General features: G+C 35.1%; 2 protein-coding genes across 8 annotated transcripts in view; one reads left to right on the forward strand and one right to left on the reverse strand.

Moving 5' to 3' along the window:
* ppp1r9ba (protein phosphatase 1, regulatory subunit 9Ba) overlaps positions 1 to 5209 on the forward strand; it is an 87120-nt gene extending 81911 nt beyond the window's left edge. For 2 of the 4 annotated variants that reach the window (XR_012400947.1, XR_012400946.1), the window contains exons 11-12: positions 332 to 3547; positions 3597 to 5209. Coding sequence is in view for 2 of the 4 variants with exons in the window: in XM_073944358.1 (XP_073800459.1) it covers positions 332 to 385 (54 nt within the window). In the remaining 2 variants the exon portion in view is untranslated. Of the gene's footprint in view, positions 1 to 331 lie in introns of all 4 variants that reach the window. The other 2 variants (XM_073944358.1, XM_021473525.2) reach the window with 1 other exon arrangement.
* Positions 5210 to 7574: 2365 nt separating this feature from the next.
* Positions 7575 to 18321, reverse strand: part of rapgefl1 (Rap guanine nucleotide exchange factor (GEF)-like 1) — a 77896-nt gene continuing 67149 nt past the window's right edge. For 2 of the 4 annotated variants that reach the window (XR_012400951.1, XR_012400950.1), the window contains 2 exons: positions 9053 to 12689; positions 7575 to 8811 (listed from right to left, as the gene is read on the reverse strand). Coding sequence is in view for 2 of the 4 variants with exons in the window: in XM_073944359.1 (XP_073800460.1) it covers positions 12565 to 12689 (125 nt within the window). In the remaining 2 variants the exon portion in view is untranslated. Of the gene's footprint in view, positions 12690 to 18321 lie in introns of all 4 variants that reach the window. The other 2 variants (XM_073944359.1, XM_001920985.8) reach the window with 1 other exon arrangement.

An 18321-nucleotide genomic window follows, 5' to 3' on the forward strand; every position in this document is an offset into this window, starting at 1 on the left:
TTGCCCAGTGTCAAATGCTGACGTGACGGAACTCTTTGGGAAGAACGAGAGAGAAAATTAAACATGCCAGACTTTCTGCGATGGTGTTGTGAGGAGTGGCAGGCATGGTATCGGTTGTCAAGAACTATGCCGCATTACTGGAGAAGAAACATTTGTCGTTTACGAATTTCTGCGACACTCTACGTCAAGGAAATTGTGCCAAAATCGTGGCAAAATTGTGTGATCTGACCGGAGCTTTAGATTAACAGAATGGATTAAAAACTGGTAAAACTGAACTGTTTAATGTTACTTTAGTTGTAAGTGCTTGAACTCCTGTCTGTTTCCATCTCAGATTACTGACTTGGAGTCAAAGGTTGGCGCTCTGAAGAGTCTGGAGCCTTCGTAAGCCTTCCGCTGTGCGAAATAATGGAGATCTGACGACAGAAACGCCTTGAACTTCACCCCACTCTTCCCTCCAGCCACATTCCCCCTCCATGACCTGAAGAACTCCAGGACACACGAGGGGATGTTCCCGGGGACAGAGACGGGACAAAACAAACACTGTACCAGACGCCCGAGGGACGTCTAGCCATCAGGAGGCCCTTTTTTATAGTCATTTAGTCATTTTCTCCTTGTTTCTTTATAAGCGCCCTTACAGGTATTCTAAACCTCTCTGCAGGAATGTACAAACCTCTTCATTCATTACACGCTTGCAGGAGAAGAAAGAACAGATGAAATGGAGAGGCAGTGACTGACAAGAGGACTGTTTGTATATATTCTGGCATATATTTAAATATTAAAACTGCTTAAGCAATGTGCTGGGGTGGGGGGGTGAAGGGGTAAGGGCTTTACTTTTCACATCCAGGCAAATAATACAGTGAAAATGGTCCATTTTGTGCATGGCGAAGGAGAGGGGATTTTTTCTTAGCTTAAGGACGGCATTGGAAAACAGGGTGGGGAACGTGTAATCTTGACGTTTAGAGTTAGCAATCAGGGGTTTCTCATGTTTGCGTTCTGTGTAGGGTAATGGAAATGTAGGATGATGGGGCTTATGGGTAAAGAAACATCACCAGTTCAGTGCTTGTGGTTAGTCGATGCTCGTGTGCCTAGGTCAACCCTGTTACTCTGTAAGGTGACAGAGTAAGACTTGTGAATCAATCAGAAATATGGCCTTGTTTTATTGCTTCCCAAACCCTTTCGCCAGCCCTCTCTGTTTAAGCAGTGTGTTTACTCCAATGCATCGCTCTCCGGGGACCACGCTAAGTGCACTTGGACTGCGCTACAGAGAGTCCTGGAGAATGCTAACGTTTTATGGCTTTCTTTGTCCTCAGTCCTGCTGGACGTGGATTGATTCAGTATTATCAGTCGTATACAAGGATGTGGAATCTCCTTCTAGTTGTGTTGTGGTGATGGAAAGCAACATGGTCTCAAGGGAAAGTCTAACTGTTTTACATTTTGGCAAATTTATGGCAATTTAATTTATATGAATTTGTACATTCGTCATGTTTCAATATGAACTTCTAGTTTTTAAGTTAGTATGAAATTGCCATCTTTAAGATAGTTAGGCTTTCTTGTGAAATCGGGTTGTTTTTGTGTTTGTTTGTTTGTTTTTTTTGTCTTAAATGTTTTTACATTTTTAAAAAATCGTATTCCTGGGAAAACTGGAGTCTTAACAGCAAGTGAATGAGTTTAAGGCTTTAATTATTATCCGTTTTGTCAAATCAAATCCACAGAAATAAGAATTTTTGAAGTAAAAATGTCATGAAAACGTTTTTGCTTGAAGTATTTAAGGGTCTTGTTCCACAGAACATGTTCCCATGTCAGAAAAGTATTGTTTTCAACCATTGCCTTTGGCTTATTTAGGTGCTTTGTCTCTCATTTCAAATGGAAAAATCGTGTGAACAGCACTTGAAAAATCGTTTTTCAAATTTACTTTCTTCGACGTCCCGTAAATTAACCAAAAAGAGAATTATTTGTTTTTTTTAAATGCTGGAAAACTCCCATTCACAGCGCAGTATTGAAAATTCTTCCATATTTCTTCTGAAAGTATTTACTTTTTCAGGTTTTACAATCTTTAATCATCATTTCTTTAATTTTTTGTATTAATTTACATTGGTTGATAATGTAAAGCAGCAAAGTGATGCAGCGGTCACACTTTGAGCTTGTGAAATTCTGCTCTACAGTGAGCAATTGCTCCATATTTAAAATATCTGTCCAGAAAGGTCATGTTCTGATTTTTGATTAGTCTCATGCACTCACGCGATGTGGTTTCACAGGTCAGAGTTTACCAAGCTTGAACTTTGCAATGCAGCAAACTGCAAAACTTGTCGTACGAGCTTGCGTTTCCAGGTCTGCTGCATTCGCTTGCGTATGAAGTCTATGAGTTGAAAAGTCACCACGGCTTAACAGCAGCAGTTTTGTGGAATGATATGTTCAAGCAACACACTCTAGGAGTCCTAAAATCATAATTTGTGGCATAATTTATACGTCAGTCATCTTAAGCTGCAATTAGACGGCATTTATCTGACTTTCGCAGTCACAGTTAACTAAAATCATTTTTCTGTCAGATGAGAAACTTTATTTTTTGGCTCCAATAATTATGGGACTATTATCTCAATTTTAGTAATTTCTTGGCTGTTTAACCCTGATAGCACATCAGTGTTCTCTAGCAACCAAGTACAACTTGACTGAAAGGATACCGCAATTATATATTTATGTATATAGTTCTTAAAAACAAACCCATTTTTGAGGGATTTTTGGTTTTTATTTGCACAATGTGAGAGAAACCTTGTGTTGCGTCTAAACGGCATAACATCGACGTTAACAATGCTAATCGATTTGGTGTTGAAAACATTGACATTTTTTGACATCCACACATTGATGCCCTTTTGACCACCAAAATATCAACACACAACGTGTTGCATAAGAAATGTTTCTTATCTGAAAGAGTCAATTTCAAATTTACAATTGATTTTGTATTCTTACAATGCATATAAACTACCTTGATGTCAAAATGGCGTCTAATATTGGCGTCAAAGACAGGACAGTCCTGTAAAGTATTTTTGATGTGTTTTTGATGCTTTTGATGCTGAATGTGTGTGAGATGTCAATTTGATGTCAAAACAACATCTAACAATAGTCAAAAACGCAACAAAAATCTCATTTTAGAAGTCAATTCGATGTTGTTTTTACATCAATTCATGTAAGCTACATAAAATTGACGTATCCCTACAATAAACGTAAACTATATTGATGTCAAAACAGCATCTAATTGACATCTAAAATTAGCGTCAAATCAGGACAGTCTTGTAAATGATTTTTGATGTATTTTTGATGCTAGTATCAGATGTCAAAACGACATTTAACACTAGCGTCAAAAAACAGATAAAAAATCTAATTTCAGACATCAACTAGATGATGTTTTTACATCAATGCATGTAAACTATGTCGAATTGACATCTAAAATTTGCGTCAAACCAGGACAGTCCTGTAAATGTTTTTTTTGATGTTTTTGACGCTAGTGGTAGATGTCAATTTGATGTTGTTTTGACATTAAACTGATTAACATGTTTTTGATGTTGTTGATATTGCACTAGTATAGAAGGACATTCGGAAAGATATGCGAACAAAATGGTCGTATTTACATCAAACTAACATCTAAAATTAGCGTCAAATCAGGAGAGTCTAGTAAATAGTTTTTGATGCATTTTAGACTCTAGTGTTTGATGTCAATTTGATATCAAAATAGTTAATTGACATTGAATCGATAAGCATATTTTAAAAATGTTTTTGATGTCATTGATGCTAGTCAAACATGAATTTGATGTCAAAACGACATCTAACACTAGCATCAAAAACACATCAAAATCTAAATTTAGACGTCAATTTTATGTTGTTTTGGCATCAATGCATGTAAGCAACATCAAATTGGCGCCAATTGAATTGACTAGCATGTTTTTGAAGTGTTTTTGATGTCGCTAATATTGTATGAATGATATACGAACAAAATTGTCACATTTACTATTTATTTTGTATCCCTACAATGCATGTAAACTACAATAATGTCAAAACAACAGCAAATTGACGTCTAAAATTAGCGTCAAATCAGCAGTCTTGTAAATGATTTTTGATGCATTTCTGACTCTAGTGTTTGTCAATTTGGTGTCGTTTTGATGTCAATGTAGTTAATTGACATTAAACCAATTAGCATATTTTTAAAATGTTTTTCATGTTATTGACTGGTATAGAAGACTGGACTGGTATATTCGGAAAGATATACGAACAAAATGACCATATTTACAATGGATTTTGTATCCCTACAATGCATATGAACTACATTGATGATGAAACAACATCAAATTGACGTCTAATGTTGGCGTCAAAAACAGGACAGTACTGTAAATGATTTTTGATGTGTTTTTGATGCTAGTTTCAATTTGATGTCATTTTGACATAAAGGTAATTAATCGACATTAAACCGATTAGCAAATTTTTGAAAGAGTTTTTGATGTCGTTGACTGCGTAGAAGGACATTCGCAAAGATATCCGAACAAAATGGCCATAACTGCAGTGCATTTGAGCCTCTGTTTGCTGAAATATATATATTTGTAAAGAGCTGACTAATACACAACCACCAAGTATGGATGTCCAGGCACAAGAGAAAACTGAAGTGGATTTGTCATGAGTCGCTGTAGAGAGCAAAGAAATGAGTTATGGTGGAAACGGACACTTTGAATCTTAGCTATAAACGCTTTTAAATTTCACACTTTAGCTTAGCTTAGCTTAGCTGCTGCCTTTAATGAAATGAATTTGCTTCCATGTACAGGAAAGAGCTTTGTGTTTCTCTCCTCGCTTGTTGGTGTAATAGTCAATTCCTCTTTATTTTTGGTGTCTAATGTTGCCGTTAAGCGAGCTGTTTAACAGAAATGCATTGAGGGGAAAAAAAGCCTACAGTATGCGAAGACTTGAAGTTTGATTGTAATTGCCATAGTTTTACATTAGCGCATTTGTCTGACACCTAACATAAAGCAGGAATGCCATTGATTTTATAGTTGTTTTACAAACTCTTCGCCATTTCCTCTGTATTATTTTAGTCCCCTATTTTTTAACCCCTGCCATGTAAATTGCTACCACATGATCCAGAGGAAGATGTTCTCCATTTTCAAATAAGCGTCATGTTCAATAATTGCATAAGTACTGTCATAATAAATGCAGAAATGTGCTGAGCAAATGCTTGAAACGGTCTGTTTTTGAAGCATGGGTCTTTGCATTATTATTTTGTGTATGATATTTTGTGTCATGGTTGAGATTTATTATATCTTTGACATCATGGCACTAGGAAATATTGCAAAAATAATGTCTGATCCCTACATACATACATACAACAGAAGACGAGTGGTATTATTTTGCTGTCTATCACAGAAGTCACGATTTTGTCAGCAGCACAGCACAGTTTCCTCTGTGGAGATGCTATGTTTGGCATGCTATTATTTCTGTCGTTCAGTTTGCTGCTGTGATTGGCACACAAATTGCACCCTTTCATATTTTTCCCTTTTTTTTAATGGATCCAAACAATCCCACTTATTAGGAAAATGTGATATTTTTTGTTATTTTTCAAGTGTGATAATTGTTTGAGCTTATCCATTTTTAGTGAATGGTTTGTCTGGTAATTATACTGATTTTTTTTTTCTGAGCAGTTAAAGGTGCAGTAAGTGATTTCTGAGGGTTATTTCAAACTTGGTTTGGTTTGCCTAGTTCAGGGGTGTTCAAACTCGTGGAGGGCCGGTGTCCTCCATAGTTTAGTTCTAACTTCCTTCAGCACACCTTTCTGGACGTTTCTAGTATACCTAGAAAGAGCTTGATTAGCTGCTTCAGGTGTGTTTAATTGGGGTTGGAGCTAAAATATGCAGGACACCGGCCCTCCAGGAGCGAGTTTGGACAACCCTGGCCTAGTTGAATATATATAGATAATGGAGAAGACAATTAAATAACCCCAACAGTTCATTACACTCTTTTACATTTTTAAACAATTCTTTAACTTTTCTGAGAAGCTGACTGTATGTTCTGGAGCAATACAAATGATTATTTAATGGCTGATAAAAAGTTCAATATTTGCTTAAGATGAATTTAAGATAAAAGGCCTAAATAAATAATGTGCACTTTTTTTGTGCATTATTTAGGTACTGATGTTAAATTTTGTGTAAATAGCAGATCTAGTGTATATGCAACAGAAACTGTAGGGTTCCACACAATTGTTTTAAGTTAACTTATTAGTTTATTTATTTATTTTTTTCAAATTTCAGTGGACTTAATAAATCAAGTTCACCCAAAAAAATAAATAAATAAAAAATCAGCAATTGTATTGTTTCAGCTGATTTTATCTGTCATTTTTAGAATCTGCATTTGCACAATATTATTTTATTTGTATAAAAGGTTTTGTTCCAATTAATCAATTTTGACAATTCAAGTTTTATACATGTCAGTAGGTGATTTCATTCATTTTTAAGCAAATCAATTTTTGCGCAAGTGAGAGAAAATGAACATCAACACAAAAACACATCTCTCTGTCTTACAGATGTGACACCTATAAATCACACATAATCTTAAAAGTTGTGCACAACTGATTGGTGTCACACCCATTAATAAATATCATTAGCATGTAAAAAAAGCATGCTTAAAAACTGGTTTAAGGAGGAAATTGGAGGTACAGGATGCCTTTTTAGCCATCTTGGTGCAAGTTACAGAATCAAACCAAATCTTTATTTCCCCCCTTAATGTATTATTATTTTTTTATAAAATATAATTGGTGTACACTGTAAAAAATGCTGGCTTCCATACAGTTCCTTAATGTTGTCCCAACACAAATCCATGAAGTTAACAGTTTTTTTTTTTTTTTTTACTAAAATTTAAGTGGATTTAACAAAAAATAAATAAAATTTGAGTTGTCCCCCCCAAAATAAGCTCAAGAAATGTGTTGATTCAGCTCATAATGTTGATGTCATTATAAATCAGTGGTTTTAATAATAATAACTATTAATATTAAATTATTATCCTGTGCATTGGTGGAGTTGCTCTAAAACTATAAAAACTGGACTGAAGCCATTTTGATTAACTAAAACGTCATCATGTTATGCTGCGTTGACATCATGCTATAACATTTGAAATAAATTAGTATATTATTAAGGTCACAATTATTTTGATGGTCTGTTTGCTGAATTTAAGTTACATTGCATCTACATGTCAACTAATTCTCATTACATTATAAGTAGACTGTTGGGTTGGGGTTGGCGTTAGTGTAAGCTGTACTTGCAAAGTTTCTTATAGTCAGTTAAATGTCTGTTGAAGGAGTCAGTATCAAGCAGACAGTCTACTAATACTCTAATGGACCATCAAAATAAAGTGTTACCAATATTATTAGTACTTTTTCATATTTATTATTATCACCATGGTTATTTCCAAAATACTTGCAGCACGAGCTGAGACCAAATTGACACTTTATTATTGAGGAACTTTCATGTAAATTCCTGTACTCTTAGTATCATATTTGCTCTCGGTTTAAGCATTCTAAATTCAACCCATGTACACAAAGACACATGTCGAGTGCTCATCACAAGAGGCTTTATTTTAGATGCATCTTTGACTCACGTCAAGAAAAGTGGGCGGAGCGGCAGCATCACACGCCCCGCCCTCCGTGCCTTTCATTGGACACGTCTGAGTTTCAGAGAATCGCACTGTAAACACGGACTTCTGTACAAAACCAAAAACAACAAGAGAATACCCGCTTCAAAAAAGATCAACTAAAAAACCAATGAGAACCTTTGACCAAATAAAAACAGCAAAAAAATCCAACTTAACCACCGACATGCTGTACAAATCCATCCATCGCAGACAGACAACGCAAAAGAAACGTATGCGACCAAAACAGAGGATATGTACAAGTCATCTGTAATGGATAAGAAATAATAATAATAATAATAATAATAATAATATCAAACCGAAACAACGAAACCAGCGAATATGCTATACAATTCTTTCATCGCAAACCGCAGACTCTGTCCGGGCTCGTCGCCTTTTAAACTGTACACATACTTTTTTGTTTGTCTCAGATTTACAAAACAAATATTCTTCTTGAGAGTCCATCTCATAGCTCTTACATAAAATAGAGTCATATTCATATTTATTTTTGCTATTTACATGTGGTATGTACAGCGCAGCCTTACAGGCTGTCCCGTGTGTGACCTCAGGAGGAGATCCTGAGAGAGTCCAATCCAAGACCAGCATCTTGTACAGAGATCACTTTCAGCTTTTAGGAGAAATCAACACGTACACTTCAGAGTGTTCATTTTAGCATTCAACACAAGAGCAAACTAAAATGTTGAACTCATTTGGGTGCTTCTGTCTGAACATCAGATAAAATACTGCATTTGGTCATGTTTTTTTGGTCACTTTATTTTGATGGTCCGTTTGTTGCATTGCATCTACATGCCAACTAATTCTCTTTAGATTTGAAGTAGAGTTTGGGGTTGGGGTTAGTGTAAGTTGTACTTGCAAAGTTTCTTATAGTCAGTTAAATGTCTGTTGAAGGAGCAGTATCAGCACATTATGCAGACAGTCTAGTAATACTCAAATGGACCATCAAAATAGTGTTACATGTTTTTTTTTTTGGTTTGTTGCTAACCTTTAGAGAAGCAGAGGACGGTAAATGTCTTCTACACTGCAAAATATAGGTGAGAGTGGGGACGAATGTATCATTATTTGTAAAAACATATTTTTAGAGAGATGTTTTTAGACAGAACTATATTTTTGCTGTAGATACTAACTCATTATTGTGCTCTATCAATATCGGGGAGAGGGTGCTCGCTGCAGAGCCATTTGAGCAGAGCTTAGCTCCAGCGAGGGGGAGCATGAGCTCTCGTTCTGCCTCCTGTAAGCTGTTTTAATGCGTACACCAACCCCACCCCTAACCCTACCCCCAGTAACATCACTCGTAGAAGAAGTGCAAAAAAGGTGGAGCTCAAGCTCAAGTTCCCCCTCGCTGGAGCTCAGCTCGCCCAGACGGCTCTGCAGCGAGCACCACTTGATATCGGGGGGTATTTTGAACAACTGTAGAACAACAAAATAATATCACTTCAAATAGAAAATAAATAAATTGTTACTTTTGAGCCTGTCAGTACACTGTAAAAATCGATGTTTAATTGGAAAAGTCTGTCAATTGAATTTGCGAATGTAAAATGTTAAAAACAGTAGATTACTGTCAATCATAGCTGCCGGTATTTTTTTTGTAAAATCAAGAAGAAAAAAACAGCAAAATACTGTAAAAGCTTTGTGTCATTGATATTAGCGTCTGTGTTCAAGATGATCTGAGAGTATCTGATGTTTTCTGTAGCTTCATTTATTAAAACGTAACTGTGTACTGTAGTTACTAATGCAGTGAAAAGCTGATTGTTAATTTCAGTCACACATGAACACACTAATGCCTTTAATCAATAGGAATAAATGAAAAGGCAAGAATTCAGCACTGTATTTTCAACTGTTTAAGTTTTTGTGCTTAAAATATTTGAGGCAACGAGTTACATCAATAATTTTGAGTTCTGCTTACTAATTTGGGTTTATAGTGTACAGTGTACAATATTTAGACAATTCAAATGTTTTAGAAGTGTAGGTTTTGGTTTTTGTGTTTACTTAAATGTTTTAGTTCAGCTTAATCATTTAAGGCAATCGGTTTCCTAATGTTTTTCTTGTAATGTGAACACTTATAAGAAGTGAACACAACTATTTTGAGTCAACAGTACTGACGTTTAATTCATTAAGAAGTTGTAAATACAGACTGTTTTAAGTTATGCTCACTTAAAATCAATACACTACTTATAAATGTTCCTAAGGTCAGTCAACTTATTACATTTTAGTATAGGGACAACAAGTAACACAACAATATTTGCTTGATTTAGCTTTAATTTTGTTTATTTGAAATATGTCTGACTGTGTCCTTGTTAATGTTCTCTGCAAACATATTTTGTTCTTTATTTTTGCCAAAATTATTAAATATGTATTTTCATTTTATATTACACTTCCACATTTTTATGATTTTAAAACAATTTTTGAGTTTAAAACAATGATTAATATGCATAAAATATATTAATCAAAATACTAAAAACTCTAGTTTGGAAGTGAAATATAAAGTACAGTTGAAGTCAGAATTATTCGCCCCCTGTTTATAGGGTAATTAGGCAAGTTATTGTATAACGATGGTTTGTTCTGTAGACTATCAAACAAATATAGCTTAAAGGGGCTGTTAATTTTGTCCTTAAAATTGTGTTTAAAAAATAAAAATGGCTTTTTTTTCTAGCCAAAATAAAACAAAAAAGACTTTCTCCAGAAGAAAAAGTATTATCAGACATACTGTGAAAATTTCTTTGTTCTGTTAAACATCATTTGGGAAATGAAAAATCAAGTCAAATGAAAAATCTAAGGATAATAATTCTGACTTCAGCTGTATGTCTATCAGCAGTTACAGTGTTACTTTTGTCCCCACATGAACTCTTGCCATCTAAACCTGATTTACTTTTGAACTGAAAAACTCAGAGATTGAAAACTTGAGGGTGTTATTGCACTAAATAACCTGTAGACTGATCATTACTTTGACATTAAAAGAGAAGCACAGCTTGTAATAAGGAGAAAAAAAACTGCTTCCATAATTTTTGCACAGAAAAACTGAATTTTAGGTGTAACCGCAGGACAGTTCTCAAAACAGCTGATATTTGGCAGCTCCATTAAGGGTTGCATGCTGAATTTGCTGTTATAGCCTTGAAAGCAAATGTTATCAGGGCTTGGAGAAAAACGTTTTGTTACATTCGTTGCACGTTCCTTTCGTCCCCACTCTCACCTAAGAGTATTTTTTTCAACATATTTTTTTTAAAACATCCACAGAAACAAATGAATATACAGTAAATATGCTTCATTTTGTTTTTACTCCAGTATGACAAATAATTAGGAATACTGAGGCCTGTTTTGGGGAATACAAGTACTTGACAGGACTCCAGTACAAATATCTAACATCCTTAAAAAGATAGAAATCAAATTGATTATTATTAGTATTCCTAATTGAAATTTTGAGTTTTTTACAAATTGTCTATATAAATGCATCATTTTTGCTTGTAGTCTTGCAGACATTACATAACGTTCAAATATTCATATAAGGAATGTTTAATCTTACAGGATAACATTATATATGTTTGTGTATATTTTCCCCCTCCCAGTGATTGGAAATATCAAAATATTAAAGTATGTATCTTTTTTGTACAAATATCTATCGTCCATGAACTAAAAAGATAGATTCATTAATACATTCTGATTATAATTTCAGTCTTCATATCTATATCATTTTTGGCTCCACTTTTTAAACAGTTTCTTTGCTTTAAGTATGTTTTATCAAATATATTTTCACATGCAGTGCTCAGCATATATGAGTACATATATGAGTAACCCTAACCCTAACACCTCTGACAAATCGATCTTTTACATTCATATTTTGAATAGGAAGCTATACAATATAATATGTATGCATATACATTAGATTAGTCAGTGATGAAGCCAAATCTGGAGCTTATCTAACAAAATCACTTATGATATCGGTCCAAAAACTAGTACAGCCAAATTTATGTTATAGAAAAATATTAAATACAAATTTAAACAAGAGGAAAAATCTAGAAAAGCGACGAAAAAAACATAAAAATTTAGTTGAAATTTTGTAGGTTGTAATTTGTTTTTGCAATATTTTGCTCAAATTTAATTGAATTTTCTTCCAATTTTTAAATGTTTGGTGACTAAAATATGATTTGATTAAATATATCTGTTTAATAAATCAGATTTTTTTAAAATGCACTAAACAAACATTTCCTACATTCACTGAGAAATGGAGAAAAATATTCATTTACAAAATGGGCTGTACTCAATTATGCTGAGCACTGTATACCTGCTGTTTGGTTTTCATGATGAACACTGACATGAAGTGGTTTACGCAGTAGCTACATTCACCGATGTCCTCTGTCTTCAGGATAGTGGAGCTGGTCTTGGATTGGGACTCTATTGATGGCTGGGGATCCATATTGTTCAGAACACAAACATTGAATGACTGCAGGCCAGTTTGCACATGGGGTGCAGTAAGTGCCAGTGTTGGCAAGGGACGAGGGAAGACCACAGGTCAGATTGTCACATGTATTTAAGGGTCATGAATGAGTAAAATAAAATAAAATTGAAAAAGTGCAGTGTTTCTGAAGGCCCGGACGACAATACGAATAAGCTTATTCCGGTTTGGTTCAGTTCGACTGATGGCAGTGCAATCAGGAGAGGTTTCCCTTCAGCAGAAAAATAGTCTGAAAAACGAATCCAGATATGGCGAATAATGAATGCTCATAATCAACACTGACACAGAATCTCACTCAAAGCACAATTCATGGACACTATTCGTCGATCGGTGATGCGGAGGCGGAGCCTGAGATGATTGACAGCCCAGCTGGCTTGATCCGTGACGGTGGAGAATGAAGTGTCTGTGTCTGGAGGTTTTCTAGATATGGCTTGTAGGTCCCTTCACATGTCTTTTGGCTCCAGTTTGCTGGACATCTCAAAAAGCAGGTTCTGATTGTCGATGACCTGCAGCTGCCGGACGTACGCTTTCGTCTGGAGGTGCGAAGGGGACGGCTCGGCCTCCATAGCTGTTGGACAGGAAGAAAAACACACATCAGATAAAGGAGCTGCTTGAAAAACATCCAAACATTCAAATGCAAGTCAGTGTATTTCATTGTTTTTTGTATTATACAGTGCTCAGCATAACTGAGTACAGCCCATTTTGAAAATGAGTATTTTTCTCCATTTCTCAGTTAATATGGGCAATGTATTTTGGTGCATTTAAACAACTGATTAAAAAACTGATTTATTAAATAGATATATTTATTCAAATCATATTTTAGTCTCCAAACATATTTAGAAATTAAAAGATAATACAATTAATTTCAGGCTAAATATTGCAAAAATAAATTACAACCTTCAAAATTTCAATGTAATTTTACATGTTATTATTATAATTTTTTTGCGTTTCTTGATTTTTCCTTTTTTTTATTTGTATTTAAGATTTTTCTACAACATATAAATTTGGCTGTACAAGTTTTTGGACCGTTATTTTGTTAAATAAGCTCCAGATTTGGCTTCAGTACTGACTAATCTAAAGTATATTCATAAATATAACATTGTACAGTTTCCTATTTAAAATATGAGTTTAAAAAGAGAGATTTGTGAGGGGTGTGCTTATATATGCTGAGCATTGTATAAACGCACACCTATGTCTTGATTTTATACACATTTGTTTATTTTATGTTGAGCTGTATTTTCAGAAAGTTTTATGATTTCTTTTTAAATTAATCATTAATCAAATTTATTGCAAAATTAGCACACAGCTAAAACCACTACTCATTGATTAAAAGGTGATTAAAGGAGTCTCATAAACAAAGAACAAAGATAAAGAACATAAAAGATAGTGTTGAAATGAAAGAATTATAGCATCCTCCACAAAGGTAGGTGTGTGTGTGTGTGTGTGTGTGTGTGTGAGTGTGAGAGATTCAGTGTCAGATCACATGGTGGCGTGTTTGAGCTGAGAGACTCACATTCATGTGATCTCAAACATTCATGTCCAGCTGACCACACACACACTGCTAAACCACACTTCTCCAAAAGAAAGGGAGTTGAAAGAAAGAAAAACTGAGAGAAAATGGAGAGAGAGAGTGCGCCAGGCTCTTTCAGGCTCTATGAATAGCTGCACATTGTCCTGCCTGATCTTCAGAAAGAACTGTCACTCCGCCTCTGCATCAGCTTCAGCTGTCAATCATGTTCTGGCAGGACTAAAACTGCAGGTTCACAACACCAACAGCTCGTCATCTGCAAACCTGCACCGCTAAACTCACTCACAGAATTAACTGCACCAAACAACTGAGCACAAACATTATGCATCATTAGACTCCAGTACAAATATCTATCATCCTTAAAAAGGTAGAAATCAAATAAGAGTAAGGATCATGCAATGCTAAAAAAAAATGCCTTTTTTTCTCAATTAAGTTTTGTAGAAGTTAATTTAATATATAGTATTATGTAAACTGGTGGCACAGTGGGTAGCATGATTGCCTCATAGCCAGAAGGTCGCTGGTTTGAGCTCTGGCTCGGTCAGTTGGTATTTCTGTGTGGAGTTTGCATGTTCTCCGTGTTCACGTGGGTTTCCTCCGAGTGCTCCGTCTTCCGTTTTTTTCTGTAGGTGGATAAGCTAAATTTTCTGTAGTGTATGTGTGTGAATGAGAGTGTATGGGTGTTTTCCAGTGTTGGGTTGCGGCTGGAAGGGCATCCGATGTGTAAAATATATGCTAGATAAGTTGGTGGTTCATCCCACTGTGGCAACCCCGGATTAATAAAGTGACTAAACCGAAAAGAAAATGAATGAATGATGTAAACTATGTATTAACTATTATTTAAATTGGTTGACTTTAGTAGCACCTGACAAATGATTCCCAGCAGAACATTGCAAAAACAATCAATATTCTAAACATACAGTTAAAGTTAACATTATTAGCCCTCCTGTGGATTTTTTTCCTTTCTTTTTCAAATATTTAATTTCATATTTTACTTTTTTAAATGTATATTTAACAGGGTGAGGATATTTTTTATTTATTTCATTATTTTATTTTAATATATAATATATTATATATATAATATATGATATATTATATCTCTCTTCTGGAGAATGTCTTATTTGTTTAAGGTAAATATTATTAGCTCAGTTACAGAAGCCTCTACAGAAGGATTTGCCTAATTACCGTAACTTGTTTAATTAACCTAGTGAAGCTTTAAAATGTTTAAGTTTAAGTTGAATACTAATATCTTAAAAAAATATCTAGTCAAATATTATGTACTGTCATCACAGCAACGATGAAAAAATGAGTTATTAAAACTAGTATGATTAGAAATGTATTGTCTTTCCTTTAAGCAGATATTTGGGGGGGAAAATATACAAGGGGCTAAAAATTCTGACTTCAACTATGCAGGCATATTATAACAGTTGGGTTCCAGATCAGCAAAGATGCTAAAAATGAATCTTTGCCATCACAGGATAATTATTTCAAATTATATTTCAACATAAATTAGTTATTTTAATATTTTATTAAAATTATTGTTTTATTAATTAATTCATTTTCTTTTCGGCTTAGTCCATTTATTAATCTGGTGTCGCCACAGCGGAATGAACCAACTTATCCATGTCCATTTGTTTTACACAGCCCTTCCAACTGCAACCCATCACTGGGAAACATTCACTGACTCTTATTCACACACATATACTACAGACAATTTAGCCTACCCAATTCAAAATGTCTTTGGACTGTAGGGGAAACCGGAGCACCCGGAGGAAACCCACACTAACACAGGGAGAACACGCAAACTCCACATAAAAACGTCAACAGACCCAGCCAAGACTCAAACCAGCGACCTTCTTGCTGTGAGACGATCATTCTACCCACTGCGCCACCATGATGCTGTTTTATTACTGTAAAATTAATATTATATTACTGTTTCCCTACTTTTTTGATTAAACAAATACAGGCCTGCGAGCATAAACAGCTAAAGAAATATTACAAAATGATTGACTAAGAAAAATAACTTTCACAATAGCCAAGTAAACTCTTTCATAGCTCGGGAGAATTAATGGAGTAACGTTCATTTATGCAACATCTGCACAGATATTTCCTAAAAGACCAAACAGAAGATGCGGACGGCAGAGCCCAGATCATCTGCTCTTCATATTGAATTTGAAAGTGAAATGAGAATCTTCCTCTCCTTAATGTCTTGTGTGAAGTGATTTTTCTCGCCTATCGTCACAGATCATCAGCGTCTTTCCTTTGACTCTCTGACAGCAGGAGCGCATTAGAGACAATTACAGACTCATTACATCTCACATCCCAGCGACTCCCCGAAGTTCACACAGACGCTCGCAGGGAAATGGAGTTGTGCTTGGTCTTACAAATGTCAATGGCTGCAATTTGTCCATTGAAATGCATGGCCTCTGGCCTCGCCACGTCACCAGATGAGCCTCTGCCACCCATGGAAATGTCATCGCAAATGGAGTTCGCTTATGTAGACGACGGCGTCTGATAAACACAAATATTAGCTTACAAGATGCATCCATGAATTTGGTGCATCTGAATGAATTTCTTTAGGTTCCTCAAAAACAAAACAAGCCTCTTCTAGGCATCAGAGTGAAAAGTAGCATACGCTCTGCTGAGCATCAATCCCTCTAATGGAAATGGATGAGGGTGATTCAGTCAGGTAGATGGAGAGAGAATGAGCTCTGATAATTACAGCCTTCATTCACAAGCAGAGGAGAAAATAAGTGTCCTGACGCACAAGACCTGCTGCTGCTCTTCAACTCACTGACAGGCGAGAACAAAGCGCTGATAAAAGAATCATACTAACATAATAGCTGAAAGGGGTTATTTTCTTAGGGAGTTGTAAAAAAAAAAAAATCCTGGGATACTGCGCACAGCTCATCTCATATACTAAACCTTAACAAAGCATATCTAAAGCATAGGTTTATAAATACACTTTTACTGTGTATTTATTTTAGTTTGGCTAGAATAAAGGCATTATTATATTATATTTATATTATATAGAATATATTTCATTATTATTATTAGCCCATTGAGATTTTTTCCCAGTTGTCTACAGAACAAAACACTGTTGTTCAATGAGTTGCCTATTTAAACTAATGGGCTATATGCACAGCTAGTGTTTTTCAGTCAATGATGAACTTCCGGTGAAAGCTTTATATGACCATTTTACATTTCATAAGGTTCCTTTTACAGCATCAAAGTTTTAACGTAATTAAAAAAACATTCTGTTAAATAGACTTAAGCATCCATTTGGTTGTTAAAGCATAAAAAGAAATGAAAGACCGTTTAAACGCAGGCACCACCATTAGCAGCGCACTCTCAAAAATAAAGGCACGTGAGCTGTCACTGAGGTGGTACCTTTTCGAAAGGTACAAATTTGTACCTAAAAGGTCCATATTAATACCTCAAGGGTACATATTAGTAACTAAATGTACAAAAAGGTTCCTCTTAAAATTTTAGGTACTAATATATACTTTTGATGGTACCAATATGGACCCTGTCAAATGTGACAGCTCGCGTACCTTTATTTCTGAGATTGCAGGCTAGCGCAGAAATTCCATTGAAAAAAAAACGGTAAATTTAATTTCACGAATTTAAAGATGTGGGGTGGAAAATTTTAGTTTAATGCAGTGCTTCTTGTTTGGTCTGATACACACTTTATATCGTATCTCAGCCAGGTAGTGAAGATCGCTGTTTTTTAAAGAAATCAGATCTAAAAGCGTTGATTTTTGTATGGGATGACTATTAAACGGAAGCCCTGGGCCTGGCTGACTGAAATGAAAAGTCTGTGTGCCCCAATTAGGACTTTAAACAGCACTTTACGATAATTGATAAATGATGATTGATGATTGATAGATCTTGCAAAATAACCATAAAAATATAATGTACTATAATTATGGCAAAGACATAAATAAATTTTGATATTAAAAATTGTTTACATTTATTTTTTAAATCTCTCTATTAAGCAGCACTTTATTTTTCTTAAATATGTGTAATGTGTTTCTAAATTTCTCTGAGGCATATTTTGTTAGTGATGCTTAAAACAGAATTTGCTGTAGGGCTGGGCCAATAAATGATATCATATCGAATTTCGCTAAAAATGTTTTCAACAACAATGATAAACTCTGAATATTTTTACTCAACATTGATCTAAGAGCACAGCAGCAATATGCAACAACTAGGGCTGTGACGGTGACTGATTTTTTTGTTACCGCTGTGATGAAGCAAGAAATCAATCAAGTATCCCCCAAGACAACACTGAAAGTTTTACAGTTTGTTTAGACTTGCTGGAAGTTGTAGTAGATATTTTTTTGTTTTGTTTATGTTTTACACATTTAATTTACCCTGTAATGCCAGACCTTAAACAGCTTTTTTAATGGCTCATAGATCACAAAAAAGGAAGTATTCTGAAAATGTTGGGTTGGGTCTTGTGTTAAAGTTGGGGTAAGAGGACAGAATATGCAGTCTATTCAATATTACGCCCATGAGAAGTCCCCACAAAACATGACAACCCATCGTGTGTGTGTGTGTGTGCTGAAGTGCTGGCCTGTGGTTTATGACCCTGGGGCTTGGCTGTCCTCAACAGATGGGCAGTGGCAGGGTGGAGCTGCAGTTCCTACAACTAATCCACTCAGACAGGTGT

This window comes from Danio rerio, chromosome 3, assembly GCF_049306965.1.
Source record: "Danio rerio strain Tuebingen ecotype United States chromosome 3, GRCz12tu, whole genome shotgun sequence".
NCBI classification, from domain to species: domain Eukaryota; kingdom Metazoa; phylum Chordata; class Actinopteri; order Cypriniformes; family Danionidae; genus Danio; species Danio rerio.